The sequence below is a fragment of the Tiliqua scincoides genome, chromosome 4 (genome assembly GCF_035046505.1).
Source record: "Tiliqua scincoides isolate rTilSci1 chromosome 4, rTilSci1.hap2, whole genome shotgun sequence".
In the NCBI taxonomy this organism is placed as follows: domain Eukaryota; kingdom Metazoa; phylum Chordata; class Lepidosauria; order Squamata; family Scincidae; genus Tiliqua; species Tiliqua scincoides.
This window is the reverse complement of record NC_089824.1, coordinates 214,726,977-214,743,476: the sequence shown is the minus strand read 5'-3', so window position 1 is coordinate 214,743,476 and position 16,500 is coordinate 214,726,977. Positions and strand designations below refer to the sequence as shown.

General features: G+C 47.9%; 1 protein-coding gene across 1 annotated transcript in view; it reads right to left on the bottom strand.

Annotated features, from left to right (window-relative positions):
* CDH4 (cadherin 4) overlaps positions 1-16,500 on the bottom strand; it is a 423,769-nt gene that overhangs the window by 129,357 nt on the left and 277,912 nt on the right. Inside the window, exon 6 of the mRNA XM_066624723.1 lies at positions 5,522-5,694. Within this exon, the coding sequence (XP_066480820.1) occupies positions 5,522-5,694 (173 nt within the window). The remainder of the gene's footprint in view (positions 1-5,521; positions 5,695-16,500) is intronic.

The following is a 16,500-nucleotide window of genomic DNA, read 5'->3' as shown; positions in this document are numbered from 1 at the left end:
GCACACTCTCAAATGCAATAAAGTGGTGGCAAAACCCATTTGGTGTTTCAGCAGCAGCAATCCTTTTAATATGGATAGCTGTTCAGATAGTCATGTATTCTACAAATAATGTGATGAGTGACCAAAAGTAAGCCAAAGGCTGCAATCCTAACCAATTTTCCAGCACTGACATAAGTGCAATGCAACTCCGAGGTAAGGGAACAAACATTGCCCTACCTTGAGGAGGCCTCCATGACTGCCCCCCAACTGCAGGATGCAGCACATGCCCCACTGGCACAGCTATGCCAGCGCTGGAAAATTGGTTAGGATTGCGCCCAAAGAGACTAAGGGTACAATCCTAACTTGCGCTGGAGCAGACAGGCCAGTGGGCCTGCGCTACATCCAATGCAAGTTTGGGCATCATCAGAGCAACGGGGAAAACTCTCCCCTTATCCCGTGTCATACTGCACTGGCCACAATGGGTCTACTCAGATCTGCGCCACCTCAGGAGGTGGTGCAAATCCAAGTAGACCAGACCATTATGGTACATTTGCAACACCTCCGGGTCAGCACAAGTGACATCTGCTGGCCTAACCCAGGGGTTAGGATTGCGCTGTAATTATCACAGCACACAAGACAAGATCCCATGATCTGTGTGCATGTTCATGGCTGTGAGATGCTCATCCCTGCTCATTTGTTCTGTGTGCTGAAGACCTTCACCACAAGCTCAGGTTCACAGGGTTGTTCCCTGTCTTCATTCATCTAGGACAGCTACTGCTTTGTTCTGCATTCAGAACAGTCTTGGTTGACTCTTAGGGAAACACACAAGAGCTGCGGCTCCCATTTCCCCAGTCTGTGTACCAGTCTGTGGAATACAGAGCATGATGCTTAATGTGGGCCTGCTGCAATGTACTGTACCTGCAAGGGCCTTGACAACTCTTATACAACAGGCAGATACCAGAGCTGAACAGCAGCTCACCTGCTTTGCACACAAAAAGTCTGGGCAGGAGGTCTGGTCTAGAGGGTAGAGCCTCCGTTTGCCTGAAGATAACAGCTGAACCTTCGAGTGAGATATTAAGGATTGTCAGCTTGCGTGGGAGGCAGAGTTCCTTACTTACTGAATGCAGAGGTCCCCAGACCTCACACACTCGCACAGATGCTCTATTCAGATGTAGGATGGGGTGGAGCCCACTGCCACAAGCCAGTCATTCTACCTAATGTGGACAGCTGTAAGGGGCTACTATGTTTATGCCTTCTTCAACAGCTCTGAAGAATCACTACTCCCCCCTTCAAATAGCACTCCCCTGCTCTTTTATTTCCATTTTTGTCCTCCCTCCCTCCCTCTCTCCTGGCTAAGTATTTTTCTTGTTAATCCAACATATTGCATGCTCCAGTCACCCTCTAGCATTTCCCCCATAATCTTCAAGCATTTCTTAACAAACCTCTTACTTCCTCTCTGCCCTTTACATATTTCAGTGCAAGTATTGGATTTTGAACCTTAAAAAAAAAACAAAAAAAAACTTACAGTCTTTTAATTCCAATCTACCTTTGAATTTCTGGATATTTAAATTCTTGGAGGAGAAAGCCCCTATCATTTCTCCCCATTAGCTCAACAGGATTGATGGGTTTTTGTTCCATCTTTGGCATTTTTCACCCTTATGCAAGCATGGAGCTTAAATCAGTCTGTTGCAAATCCAGCTCCCTTTAATAATTTTTATGAAGTCCAATTATCGTTATCTTCCTTGGGGATCCATTCAATTAAGCACAGCCATAATGAATGAATGGACACAGAGCTTTGTAACCATATTTACATCCTGATTAATGGGAACCAGGTAAGATAGCTTGAAAGCCATCAGTAGTTCATACACTGCTTCCCCCCCCCCTGCATTTTTTTTGCTATCTCCTGTGTCAGACACATTTGGTGGCTCAACTTTTTTTTTTTCTGAGAGTGAAGACATATGTAATATTTAAAGAGAAGTGATAGTTAGCGCTTCACTTGCAGCAAACTCTGGCTTTGTCCAGCTTTGTAATATGCAGGGCTAGGTGTACCACCTCTCAAGTTGAATGTTGGTTCAGTCATTAGTCTCGCCCCATCTCTGAGCTTAAGGTGGGAAGCCTGGTCTGGGATACACCTCCTGGTCCTTTTGGGCATGCCTTACATGGATCTCTACCTGGGGCCAAACATCCAGGGTTGCCACCCCTCCCTATAGTCCACTTACAGTCTTGGGGAGTCACAGTCCAGGTGGGGATTAGCAAATTGTTAGGGACTGTGGAGGAGCCCAGGGAATCCTGAGTTTGGAGAGCTACCTGGGGCTATCCTCATCCCCTCTCCCCTTCTTCGCTGTCCTGCCTTTCTAGCCATTTCCTCTTTCCCCTGGCTCTATTTCCCTTCCTGTCTCCACTGCTTTTCTTTCTCTTCCAGCACAGTCTTCCTCCTCTTTTCACCTCCTTTCCCTCCATCATCCCAGCCCTGTTTCTCCACTTCTCTCATCCACCTGAGTATAGGATGTTGAAGTGGTCAGTGGTGGTAGCCTGGCCCATGAGCCCTCTTGCCCCCTAGAAGTGGGAACTCCCCCCTACGCCCTCTTACCAGTCCCCTATCTTCCCTTTAGCCCCGTTTTCTACCCCTCCTCACCTTCTACTGCAGTGGCTTGTCTCTTCCCTTCTCCTGGGTCCCTTGCTGCTGGGGCTCAGGACTCCTCCATTTTGCTAGGCTCTCCTCCTGGGATATCCTCTCCTCCTTGCTCCTAAAACACTCTCCATTTTTTCTAAGCTTCCCCTTCCTCCTTCCCCTCTGCCCCGTCCTCCATTCTTGTGCAGCCTTTCACCCTAGCAAGCCCTACCCACTCCCAATCTGCCAGCTGGGCCAGGACCTTTCAGCCACCATTGTGACAGTATAAAGCACTTTTATCACCATTTTATTTTGGATGTTATTTTTCATTTCCTCTCCCTCTTATTGGACATTTATCCACACAACAGACTGCATTGCATCCGTGCTCTTGTTTTTTCATCCACGTTAAATACCATGTTCCACTGAGGTGTCTCATGAGTCAATCCTACAGAGGATTGACCTTAAACCTTAAGGTCATGTATGGTTACCTTAAACAAATGTATGGTTTCCCCACATGCACGTTATTGTGTGTATTCTACAGCATGCTCAATAGCACACATAATGAGAATTCATGACAGGAAGGCCCTGATTCATAGCTTGGCCATGACACAACACCAGATCTCAATTCCAAAGAGGGAAAAGGAGGAAGTGCTTATGGTCTCTGTTGAAAGCAAGTACTTCACAGAAGAAGGAAGCTGGGAGGCAATTTTGATGGGTGCTTTCCTGCCAGGGAAAGGAACATCCACCAAGACGGGAGAGTAAAATCTAGATCAGGATAATGCCCCCTTCCCCTTTCTCCATGGTCCTGACCTGGACGGGACCTCAGTGGTTCCTAATTAGCACAGAAAATTTAGGCAAATCAGCTCTAATGATACCCTTGACATAACATATAGTTTGGCACCAAGACATTTTTATTCTCTTATCTCAAGGAAACTCAGCCTGGGAGTTCTGATCTGTGGAGCTTCTCACCACCCAAGGGCACGGGAGAATATGTCAGCTTCTCCTTCACAAAGAATTTATCACAGGTCTCAACAGTGCCCAGTGCTTCCCCGCTTCCTCTGCAGGAAACAGAAGGCCAAGTCTTCTTGCTGAGCTTTGTTACATTGAAGATGGCAACAGCCTGAGCCTCTTTTTGGACTGCTGCACCAAGTGGCAGGAACATCAGGCATCCCATTAAGCAAGCATTGGAACACACAGCTTGTGCTACAACGGGGATGAAGCCAACTGTAGTGTTCTGAGCTCTGAAACACAGCCAGCCTCTCAAACGCTCTTCCCCTACCCCGTCCAACTTGATGCCCAACATGAGCTGATTCTTCTGCCTCAGGGTCAACTGCAGCTGACAGCCTGCTCTAGGCAAGCCTGAACTCCATGCCAGCTCCACCTGGCACCCCTCCTATGTTCTTTTCCAAATCTTTTTGACGGCCAATCAGATCTCCCGCTGCTGGCTGCTGACTGGCTGTCAACATTTCCCTCCAGTTCTCGGTATTCACCAGTGGCCACCTTCCTCCCGCTTCGAGGCAGCGTTCAAGGATTCTGGCTCTGAGGCGATGCTGGGATGTGTCAAAGCAGCCTGGAATCCTGAAGGCCTCGATGCAGCCTCCGAGCAAGCAGAAAGCAGCCTGAAGTGTTTGCATGAAACCGACAGAAACGCTGACAGGGAAAAAGCGGGGGACGGACACACAGAGAAATCACTTCGGCAGCTGCCTCTCCCCAGCAGCTTGGGGGCTTTTATGCAGCTCACAGTGACTCGGTGAAACAGGGAAAGTTTTGACACCAAAAAACTGGCACTTCCCACACACCAGAGTTTGGCACCTCACAAGAGCTTCCAAGTGCGAGGCATGTTGGTGCAGGCAGTGCCAAGGATGCTGTAGCCCTCCTCTCAGTCTCTCTCTCTGAACCCTCATTTTTTAAATTTAAAAATTTATACATATAAAACATTTACAGCCTACCTTTTGGGCCCCACAAGGCGCGGACTTAAGCACTGTCCAACGCAACAATGAAAGTTTTTAACAAACAATAAATCTAAGCAAAAATCGTAAAATCACAACCCCCAGGGCAAACGCTTTCCAGCGGAAGAGGCGGCCTCAGAAAGCCCTTTAAACTCCGTGAAATAAAACTGCATTAATTTGAGGACAACAGGTCTGGAGACCGCAACTGCATTCTGGGTTCCAGAATGTTGGAGGCAGTAGTGCAGACAGGGGGGGGCACAACAAGCACCACAGGCACCGCAATGCGCTGCTCCCACTTGCCACTGGCGTCATTTGGGTAAGTGATGGCAACACTGCCCCAAATTGCTCCAATGACGAGCGAGAGGGGCCACTTACAAGGTACGTTGTGGCACCTGCAGTACTTTCTGCACCGCCCCTCTGGCTATGCTACTGGGTGGAGGCACATGCAAGGGAGGAGGAGACACGATGGGGGTTGCTTTACCCTTGTTTCACCTCCAACTCTCCCAGATCACATCCGAGGCACTTTCCCCCCAGCTGGGGCTCTGAGTACATCTCTGCAATGTCAAATGGGGGGAGGGGGAACAGCAAGAAGGAGATCTGCGGGGGGGGGGGGGGAAGCAAGAGAGGGAAAGCTTTTTCCATACTTCTCCCACTGTGGCTTCCCTGTTTGGCTCCAAAGTCCTCAGTTACACATTCCACTGAGCATTTATTTCCAACGTTAGTGTATGCTTTAAAAATCCATCGTTCGTGGACAACCCTTATTTAACTTCATGTGCACAGGGAGCAGTAGGTGATCAGAACCAGTCCTGTTCACTCAATAGTGGGGAATGGCCCTTACACATGCTTGAACATGCTGAAATGGCTTCAAGAGAACCAAAGTGCATCCTGGAGTCATTGCACGGGCTTGGGGACGGCGGTCAAGCTCCCTTGGGCACATAAGTCAGTGGGCATGTTCGTGACTGGCTCCATTTTGAACCCTTACCTCTCTGTCAAGTCCAGCAGCCACGGTGACGATGTCTCCTGTCTCGCTGTTAATGGTAAACATGTTCTGCGATGGGCTCTGTGGGGTCTGGGTCACGATCCGGTACCTGACCATCCCATTGGCCGTAGTGCTATCGTCCGCATCATTTGCTGTCACCGTCATCACGTAGGTTCCTTCACACAAGGCAGAAATGACAACAGAATCAATCAGAGTGATTTCTGTGAACGGGAGCTGGCTGCAGGGAGTATTCATGAGCAAAAGAGGAGGTGGATGCATCTTCCAAATAATCTAGGGAGACATCCATATTGAGGTTGTCAACATTAATCCATATATTTCATTATCTGAGGCAGGCCGACGCAACTATCCAGACTCAGAACCCAAACTCAGAACGGATCGATGGAGATACTTCTTCACCCAGAGCACAAGCTGTCTGCGGAACTCACAACTGCAAGCTGTAATGATGGACACTAGCTACGATGGCTTTAAAAGAGATTGGACAAATTCATGGAGGAAAGGTCTGTCGATGGCCACGAGCCATAATGGCTATGTGCTACCTCCAGGTTCAAGGGCAGGATGCTTCTGAATACCAGGGAGAGAAATGTGCCTTTCTCTCCTGCTTGCAAGCTTCACAGAGGCAGCTGGCAGGCCATTGTGGAAAACTGGATGCTGAACTTGATGGACCTGGGGCGTGGTCCCAGAAGACTTTTCTTATGTTCTTATGTACAGCTCACCACCAGTCAAAAAATCCTGTTTCTGCTATCCCAGAGCCAGACCAGATGATGCGCTGCTGTCTGATTGTGGCCTGCATGGTTTTCTCTAAGATAAAGAGGAGCCGGGGGTGGGGGTGGGACAGGAATTCAGAATGGGTCTGTGGTTAAAGCCCCCCCTCCCCTTCTGCTCTGTCATGCCCCAGATTCAGATCAGGGAGTTCTTTACCTAAATAAAATCAAGCATGAAGTCCCCAGGTATGCAATGGGCATATCATCTAGTTAGACCCACAGATGAGCAACAAAAGAATGACATTTATTCAGCTCCTCAGCCTGGCTGGTGCGCTGTGTTCAGCCTGGTGGCTCACAAATTATAAGGTCTGATCTAAGTCCTAAATCTGGCCCCAAGAGCCCGTCAAATCCAGCTTTTAGCAGGTGCTTAGAAAGGCTACAGTCAACCAGGAAACCTTTTCAGTTCATCGATCAAAGCTTTGGCCGTTCTCGTGTTAGTGGGAAATGTCAAGAAGCAAACGCTGATCAAGATCAAGCAACTTATGAAGAAAAATAAACGTTCACTGGTTACCTTCCTGAATTTAAGAAGGTCATTTATCACCGAACAATGAAGGGACTCTGAGGGCCACGCCAAAGATGTCAGAATTCCTACAGGGAGAGCATTTCGATTTCGAAAATGGCATGTGCAACTGACACAAAGAAAAACACATGCATGCAGTTGTCACACATCGTGATCAGCTTATGGGCTGCAAGCGGTTTCCTACAGAGAAGTGCCCTCTGAGCAGAATTTTGCCATGCTTGAATCTTGTCACTTCAATACCTCCGGTTTAAAGCTAGTTGAATGCAATGCTGTTCATTTTAAAAATGTGTTTGTTGCCCTCTCTTCAGAGAACTGGAGAAGTACCATGGAAGGTTCCAGAAAGAAGCATTGGACAGCACTTGTTGTGTCCTTTGCAGCTAAGGATTAGTTTTTAAAGTGGGAATAGCACAGAACACAGCTAGGGCAAAGAAGTGTGTGTGTGTGTGTGTGTGTGTGTGTGTGTGTGTGTGTGTGTGTGTGTGTGTGTGAGAGAGAGAGAGAGAGAGAGAGAGAGAGAGAGAGAGAGAGAGAGAGAGAGAGAGAGGAGCAATGCCTGAAATGTTTCTCTGCATGTCTGCTTGGTGTTCAAACTGGGTTCAGCAGTGGGATTATTAAAAGGGAGCCCCTAATGGGGCATAGGGGAAAAATGGCTTCTGTCAGAGCCAAGGGCTAGCAAGTCATCTGGGGTCTTATAACACCCCTTTAAGGTATTATGATCCCCATATCGAAGCTGGGGAGCTGAGGCTGAGTACCTTGCCAAAGGGCACCTAGTGAGTTCATGGCAGAGGTGAGACTTGAACCAGAGAAGTTCTGATTTGCAGATCCTTCGCTTTGCCATGGTACTACCCCAGTTCTTGGGAGCATGTCAGGCAACGGCACAAGACTGGCTCTCTTGTAACAGAGAGGCAGGAGGCTTGTGATCGCATCATGCCTTGACCTTCTTCTGACCAGCGGCCCCAGGGTGCAGGAGCGCTTGATGTTTCCATGCATGTACAATGATTAGCAAGCATCAAGTTTTCAAAATGAAAGGAAGATACAAAAGAACAGAGATATTGAGGAAGAGATGGAGAGCTTTGTAGTCAGAAGGTCTCTGATTCAATTCCTAGCATCTCCATGCAGGGCTGGGAAACCCTGGAGAGCACAGACCAGGGGTGTCAAACATAAGGCCCATGGGCTGGATGCGGTCCGCGGAAGCTCTTTTTCTGGCCCTTGAATCTCCAAGCACCACCATCAGCTGAGGTGTCACTGCTGAAAGGGCAGCCTGCATGATAATTGTGCTCTCCCATATCTTGAAAATTGCAGTTGAGTTCCTAAGTGAGAAAAAAGTGCTTATTTCTGGCCATGACCTACTAAATGACATCACTTTCTGCTTAATGACATCACTTCTGACCCTCAGCAGAGATCTTGAATGCTATTTGAATTTGACACCCTGGCATAGAAGGTCCTCAGCTCTGTGGAGCAGGATTTGACCCAGCATAAGGCAGCTTAATTTGCTTGTGAACATCTTTGAAGTTCTAAACCCTTCAAACAAAAGGGATAACCAAATGTTCCATTTTTAAAGTGACACCAGAATTGCCATTATGACAAGCAAGATGGATGTGCATTAGTAAGACTTAAGGCATCTTTAAGCAGAGAGGTAATGGGACATTTATCAAGAGGCCAACTACCTCCCTCCAAAACCTGGCCACTTTGCTCTTTATGCCTTCAAGCAATGTACAACCTTTTCCTAAAAACACTTTGGCTTGTGCTGTGATCTAAACACAGAACAATGATAATTAGTCTTTACCCTACAGTTCCTTACAGTTTACCTTACAATTTATAAGGTAAGGTTTATAAATGGTTATTATTGCCAAATCAGTAAAGGTTGGTTAACCTTCTCGCTCTGATTTCTGACCTACATGATAGTTAATTTAATCATTCCCCCATAGGGGGAAAAATGTGACTCATTCCAGGCAGCTATGTAGTGATGGTCACATTACAATAGACAGTCATTAACCTGAGTTAATAAAGGTTTTGCATTGATGGAAAATTTCCCTTCTGGCCATTTCCCCTCCTAAATATGTGGCGCTGTCAAGAATGAATTTGAGTATTGGGGAAAGAGACAAAAGATGAGTGATGAAGAAAAATTTTAGAAATCAGGAAAGGGTTCAGAATCATCTAGAGGTGAATCTACTAAAAATCACACCCATGGCAGGCACTGAAATTGTGCCCAGAACAATACCTGCCATCATGACGCCACATACAATGTCATGACATCATCAGCGCGCTTGTACTACAACTCCTTCCCAATGGGGAAGTGGTTGGAGCACAAGCAGCTGGCCGGGTGATTTTGCCTGCTTGGCTTCGGAGAGGGCGCATGCGCTCCAAGGGCTTCCCGATGGAGAAGCCTTTGGAATGCACCTGCTTGGCTGCTGAGAGGGCACATGCGCTCCAAGGGCTTCCCAATGGAGAAACCTTTGGAATGCACTCGCTCTGCAGTCAGCTGGGCAATTTTGTCTGACTGGCTGCCAAGAGGGCGCATGCACTCCAAAGGCTTTTCATGGGGAAAGCCGTTGCAGCGCATGTCTTGGTGCCCACCTCATGATGGCACCCATGGCTTGCGCTATGTTATGCTTCAGGGGTGGTACACACCTGGAATTATTTCACCGGTTCTGAAATCCTTGAGCTATTACAAGCCACGTTGAGGCCCCAATTTAAATTTGGCCTCAACTGCCAATTCTCTACTCTACTTCCCTCTTTCCTGCATGTCCCCTTATCATGTTGCAAGGGTAGAAGAGGCGAGAGCTGAAAACTGTTTCTGAACTGCTTCTCGCTTCTCCGCCATGGAAAGTCTTGGGCATGCTCAGAGCCTACACTGCAAACACAAACTATGGGACATGGAAGGGATTTTTTTTGTTTATTTTCATTTCTCCGGACTCATTGATCAGGAGATACAAAGAAAATATTGTTCCCAGATTTGCAAAATGAGGAACAGCTTAGATACAGCCCCCTTACCTACCATTGTCTCTTCTTCTGCCTAGCAACTTAGGCCCACTGGGCCTAATGCTGGTGCTGAGTTGCAGCACCAGTGCTGAGCTCCAACACCGGTGCTAGGTGTAGCAAACATGTTGTAAGGCATGTCCGTGGCACCCAGAGAGGAGGGGCCATCAGTGTTGGGCAAGTGCCTCTCAATTCTGTGCCTCAGCACTGTGTGGATGGCTAGCCAGTGCTCCTGAAGCACTGGCTGGCAGTATTTTCAGGGTGGGGGGAGGTGGGGAGTGGGTGGAATGGGGCAGGGGCAGAATGGGGCTGGGGGAGGGTGGAGAGGGGACAGGAAGAGGCTCCGCCATATCCTATACTCCATGTTGGGCTGCAAAGCCCTACATGGAGACTCTCAAGTCTGTGCTGGCAAAAATCTGGCGCAGACTTGAGAAGCCCTATTGAAGGGCCTGGGGCTTTCCCTGGGGGCTGTTAGCACAGTGAAGAAAACATGGGTAAAAGGGGGAGAAGGGGAACCAGAATACAAAGCAACTGGTGATGAGAGTGCAGAAATTATCTGATCGCATGCTACATGTTCCTGAGTCTTGCAGAACTCTCAGAAAAAGTCTCAAGTTTTTTTCTCCAAAATTTCTCCAAAAAGGATTGGAAAACCCCTGTGTGTTTCAAGCTGAGAATTGTTGGTTTAACCCATGACAATCGCTGAGTGAATTCTGCAGTATTTCTGCAATTCTGTCATACAATCCAAATGCAGGCAATGCTAGGCTAGAAGGGCCAGTGACAGTCTGACTCTGAAGAGACAGTTGCTTATGTTCATAGAACACTCCTGCAAATACCTATCAGAGTCTGCTAGCACTGCAGTCTGCAAAAAAGAATGCATCAGCACATCAAAAAGCACATGTATATTAACAAGCTCACTTTCAAATGAGCTGACGCATTCTCAGGTTTGAACAGATGCTGCATAGTGACACACAGAAACCTTTGCAACCCTGCTTGAATGAAGATGCTTGGATGTATCACAGAAGATGCTTGGATGTATCACACCAGTCATTTTCAACCACTGTGCCGTGGCACACTGGTGTGCTGCGAATGGTCCCCAGGTGTGCCGTGGGAATTTGGGAGAGGGTCATTTATCAATAGGACCATTGGGGGATGTGAGCCCCCATTGACAGCACAGTGTGCCTTGTCAATTGTCAAAAAGCTGATGGTGTGCCTTGACCATTTTAGTGCCTTGCCAGTGTGCCACGAGATGAAAAATGTTGAAAATCACTGTATTACACACACACACACACACACACACACACACACACACACACAGAGAGAGAGAGAGAGAGAGAGAGAGAGAGAGAGAGAGAGAGAGAGAGAGAGAGACTCTTAATGTAGTACCAGTAATGTAAGAAATGCTATGCAATGAAAAGCGAGAGAGGCATGTAGGTTGAGATGGTTTTATATCTGAAACCATTTAGATGAAATGAACCTGAGGCCAACGTATGCCTCCTGCCTTCAGAACCAGTTGTGGCTGCAAACACTTTTGCAGCCATGACTGGCTCTGAAGGGGAGGGGAAGGGGCTGCTTTACACCCACGGCCCAGCACCTGAAGAAACTTAGCTTTTTAAGTTTCCTCCCCCCCCACCCCAGGAATGCCAGGGGTTCTAGTACCCATGAAGCTGTGCCAGTGGGTGCATGCTGCATTCCGTAGTGGGGGGCAGTCATGGGGGCCTCCTCAAGGTAAGGGAAAATTTGTTCCCTTAGCTTGGGGCTGCATTGCAGCTGCATCAGCACTGGAAAGTTGATTAGGATTGGGTGGTACGTGGGTGAACGAAATGCGATTTAAGTCAGAGAATGAGCATGTTGGCAAGGGCTTAACCCTTCTCACCTCCATGCTGTGACCCCAATCCAAGTTGTCCCCACCTGATTATTGTTTAGAAAAGAAACAGTGGTTGGGAATTTCAATCACACTTCACATCTAGTTCGGCCCTGAGCCTTGGGCTTAAATTAAGGGCTGCCTGCAATTCCCCACTGCAGCCAGCTCTCCTCTCACCATTGAGGTCTACTCTTTTTGGGGCACAGAGGCAATCAGCATGGGAAGTGGGGAATGTGGAGTATGCAGAGGTCTATGTTCGGAGGTTGGAGGGGGCAGCGATTCCTCTACCTCCTCCAGGTTTCAGCCCACACAAGTATGATTCAGGTTCTCCTTAATTCTTTATGTTGAATGGCTACTGCTGTGGGCAGACACATGCTCTGGGTATGTGTGCCAGAGATGCAGATCCCTTTGCAGTTTGGCCTGTATTGATAACATTGCTGTAGTTATTATGAGGTGACCATAACAAATACTCTTAAAATAAATGATTTTTTAAATAATTGACCAAAATGATTACTGGGCTGGGGCACCTTCCTTATGAGGAAAGGCTACAGTGTCTGGGGCTCTTCAGTATAGAAAAAAGGCACCTGAGGGGGGACGTGATTGAGACATACAAAATTATGCAGGGGATGGATAGAGAGATGTTCTTTTCCCTCTCACACAACACCAGAACCAGGGGACATCCACTAAAATTGAGTGTCAGGAGAGTTAGGACAAAGGAAAATATTTCTTTACCCAGTGTGTAATTAGTCTGTGAAACTCCTTGCCATAGCATGTCATGATGATGCCTGGCACATATGCCTTTAAAAGGTGATTAGACATATTTCTGGAGGAAAACTCCACAGTAGGCCCACAGTAGCCCACCTCAGAATGCCAGATGCAAGGGAATGGCAACAGGATACAGGAGTCTTGTTGTCTTGTGTGCTCCCTGAGGCATCTGATGGGCTACCAGGAGTACAGGAAGTTGGACTAGATGGGCCTTTGGCCTGATGCAGCAGGGCTCTTCTTATGTGCATGTGCAACCTCCTGATTTTAGAAATGGGCTATGTCAGAATGCCAGATGCAAGGGAGGGCACCAGGATGAGGTCTCTTGTTATCTGGTGTGCTCCCTGGGGCATTTGGTGGGCCGCTGTGAGATACAGGAAGCTGGATGAGATGGGCCTATGGCCTGATCCAGTGGGGCTGTTCTTATGTTTTTAAAAGGTGCTTCTATGCAGTTTAATCTAGACTGGACCAAAGAATAAGAACATAAGAACATAAGAACAGCCCCACTGGATCAGGCCATAGGCCCATCTAGTCCAGCTTCCTGTATCTCACAGCGGCCCACCAAATGCCCCAGGGAGCACACCAGATAACAAGAGACCTCATCCTGGTGCTCTCCCCTACATCTGGCATTCTGACTTAACCCATTCCTAAAATCAGGAGGTTGCGCATACACATCATGGCTTGTACCCCATAATGGATTTGTCCTCCAGAAACTCGTCCAATCCCCTTTTAAAGGCGTCTAGGCTAGACGCCAGCACCACATCCTGTGGCAAGGAGTTCCACAGACCGACCACGCGCTGAGTAAAGAAATATTTTCTTTTGTCTGTCCTAACCCGCCCAACACTCAATTTTAGTGGATGTCCCCTGGTTCTGGTATTATGTGAGAGTGTAAAGAGCATCTCCCTATCCACTCTGTCCATCCCCTGCATAATTTTGTATGTCTCAATCATGTCCCCCCTCAACCGTCTCTTTTCTAGGCTGAAGAGGCCCAAACAACGTAGCCTTTCCTCATAAGGAAGGTGCCCCAGCCCCATAATCATCTTAGTTGCTCTCTTTTGCACCTTTTCCATTTCCACTATGTCTTTTTTGAGATGCGGCGACCAGAACTGGACACAATACTCCAGGTGTGGCCTTACCATCGATTTGTACAACGGCATTATAATACTAACCGTTTTGTTCTCAATACCCTTCCTAATGATCCCAAGCATAGAATTGGCCTTCTTCACTGCCACCGCACATTGGGTCGACACTTTCATCGACCTGTCCACCACCACCCCAAGATCTCTCTCCTGATCTGTCACAGACAGCTCAGAACCCATCAGCCTATAGCTAAAGTTTTGATTTTTTGCCCCAATGTGCATGACTTTACACTTACTGACATTGAAGCGCATCTGCCATTTTGCTGCCCATTCTGCCAGTCTGGAGAGATCCTCCTGGAGCTCCTCACAATCACTTCTGGTCTTTACCACTCGGAAAAGTTTGGTGTCGTCTGCAAACTTAGCCACCTCACTGCTCAACCCTGTTTCCAGGTCATTTATGAAGAGGTTGAAAAGCACCGGTCCCAGGACAGATCCTTGGGGCACACCGCTTTTCACCTCTCTCCATTGTGAAAATTGCCCATTGACACCCACTCTCTGCTTCCTGGCCTCCAACCAGTTCTCAATCCACGAGAGGACCTGTCCTCTAATTCCCTGACTGTGGAGTTTTTTCAGTAGCCTTTGGTGAGGGACCGTGTCAAACGCCTTCTGAAAGTCCAGATATATAATGTCCACGGGTTCTCCCGCATCCACATGCCTGTTGACCTTTTCAAAGAATTCTATAAGGTTCGTGAGGCAAGACTTACCCTTACAGAAGCCATGCTGACTCTCCCTCAGCAAGGCCTGTTCGTCTATGTGTTTTGAGATCCTATCTTTGATGAGGCATTCCACCATCTTACCCGGTATGGATGTTAGGCTGACCGGCCTATAGTTTCCCGGGTCCCCCCTCTTTCCCTTTTTAAAAATAGGCGTGACATTTGCTATCCTCCAATCTTCTGGCACTGTGGCCGTTTTGAGGGACAAGTTGCATACCTTAGTCAAGAGATCTGCAACTTCATTCTTCAATTCCTTAATAACCCTTGGGTGTATGCCATCAGGGCCCGGTGACTTATTGATCTTTAATTTATCAATGAGGTCTGAAACATCTTCTCTTTTAACCTCTATCTGACTTAACTCCTCGGTCAGGAGGGGCCGTTCGGGCAGCGGTATCTGCCCGAGGTCTTCTGCCGTGAAGACAGATGCAAAGAACTCATTTAATTTCTCTGCCATCTCTAAGTCTCCTTTTATCTCCCCTTTCCCTCCCTCACCATCCAGAGGGCCAACCGCTTCTCTGGCGGGTTTCCTGCTTCTAACATATTTGAAGAAGCTTTTATTATTCCCCTTAATGTTGCTGGCCATGCGTTCCTCATAGTCTCGCTTGGCCTCCCCTATCACCTTCTTACATTTCTTTTGCCATAGTTTATGTTCCTTTTTATTCTCTTCATTAAGGCAAGACTTCCATTTACGGAAGGAAGCTTCCTTGCCCTTCACAGCCTCTCTAACTTGGCTGGTTAGCCATGCGGGCACTCTCCTGGATAGACCTTGAACATCTACTTGAAACACTTGTTCTCATCATGGCTCTTTGCTCCCCTTTGGAAACTGGGCACAGAGAGCATCAGATCCAATTTGTGAATGTACACATGTATTTATTTATTTAAAAGATTTTTAAAAGTGGTGCATGGCAATGAAATTACAAAACCCCACAATGAATGAAAGCATTAAATACACATGTATGATTTATTCTTATGGGAGGTGGAGTAAATAAATAAATAAATAAATAAATAAATAAATAAATAAATAAATAAATAAGAGAGAGTGAGAGAGAGAGAGTGTGTGTGTGTGTCAAAAGGGCTGCACAAAGAAATTCAGAATCGGACTGCCAGAATTGCATATAATCATAATTATAAAAATAGACAGGTGCCTGTGGAAGGCATTGCAATGAATGAATATGCCTTCAGTTCTTCTGCAGCTGTAATGAATGGAAAATAACCTTTTTCTTAATCTCTGAGTAAAACCCTGTCTGGCAGTAGTTTATATGGCATCTTGTCCAGCAAGCGAGGCAGAGCTGGAGAGTTCCATCCCACTTACCTCTATAATCCCCTTCAAATTCCCCTTGCTACATTGACCTGTTCTTGCAAACATATGCTAGGATGGCAGAAATGCTTCTCACATCCTGAAGATGCCATGGTGGAAGTCTGATCTTCCTTGCCACATACCCCCTCCCCATGTGCTTGCCTGTACAGTGGTTCTGTGCCATGAAAGGGATATTTGCAATAAAGCTGCTTCCTGTATTGACCATGCAGAGAGCAAGTACCGGTAAGTTTAATTCATCTTCGGCAATTGGAGGATTTGGCAAGAGTTAACAGGAGCTATTTAATGTGTCCAAAGAATATGCAAAGGGGGGATTAGGATTGCCACTGCCATTCCCTCTCCTGACCACAACACATTCGTCTGAAGGTCTCTGAACAGAGCCTTTGTGTGTACAAGTGTACTGTACTGTACAGTCTGTACATGCACAGATTCAGTGGTGGGATTCAGCCGGTTCGGACCAGTTCGGGAGAACCGATACCTAATATAGGTCTCGGTTCTGTGAACCGTTTGCTAATGAGCGCCAGCTCGCCCTCCCCGACGCTGCTCAGCCCCGACGCGTCCCGCCTCCCTTCGCCGCCTCTCCCGCCCCGCTCCACCACCCAGAACCCACGTCAGCCCCGCCGCTTCCTCTCATTTGCATGGCAGCTGAGGACCGGCTAGCTGCTGCAGAGTCAGCCGGGGACTGAGCTGCGGGGGTCGCACTCCCGGGCTGGACCCTCCGCTGTCTCTGCTACTGTAGGGACTCACAGGGCTGCAGTGATCCCGTCTCCAGCCAAGCAGCCAGGTGGCTCTGCACAGCCTCCGTCCCTCCTGTGCCTCCCCTTCCTGCAGCCCCCTTCCCCAGCAGCATCCCCGCCCCTGCCCTCCACCCACCTCCTGCAGCAGCCCTGGTAGAGGGAGGGAGGCAGAGT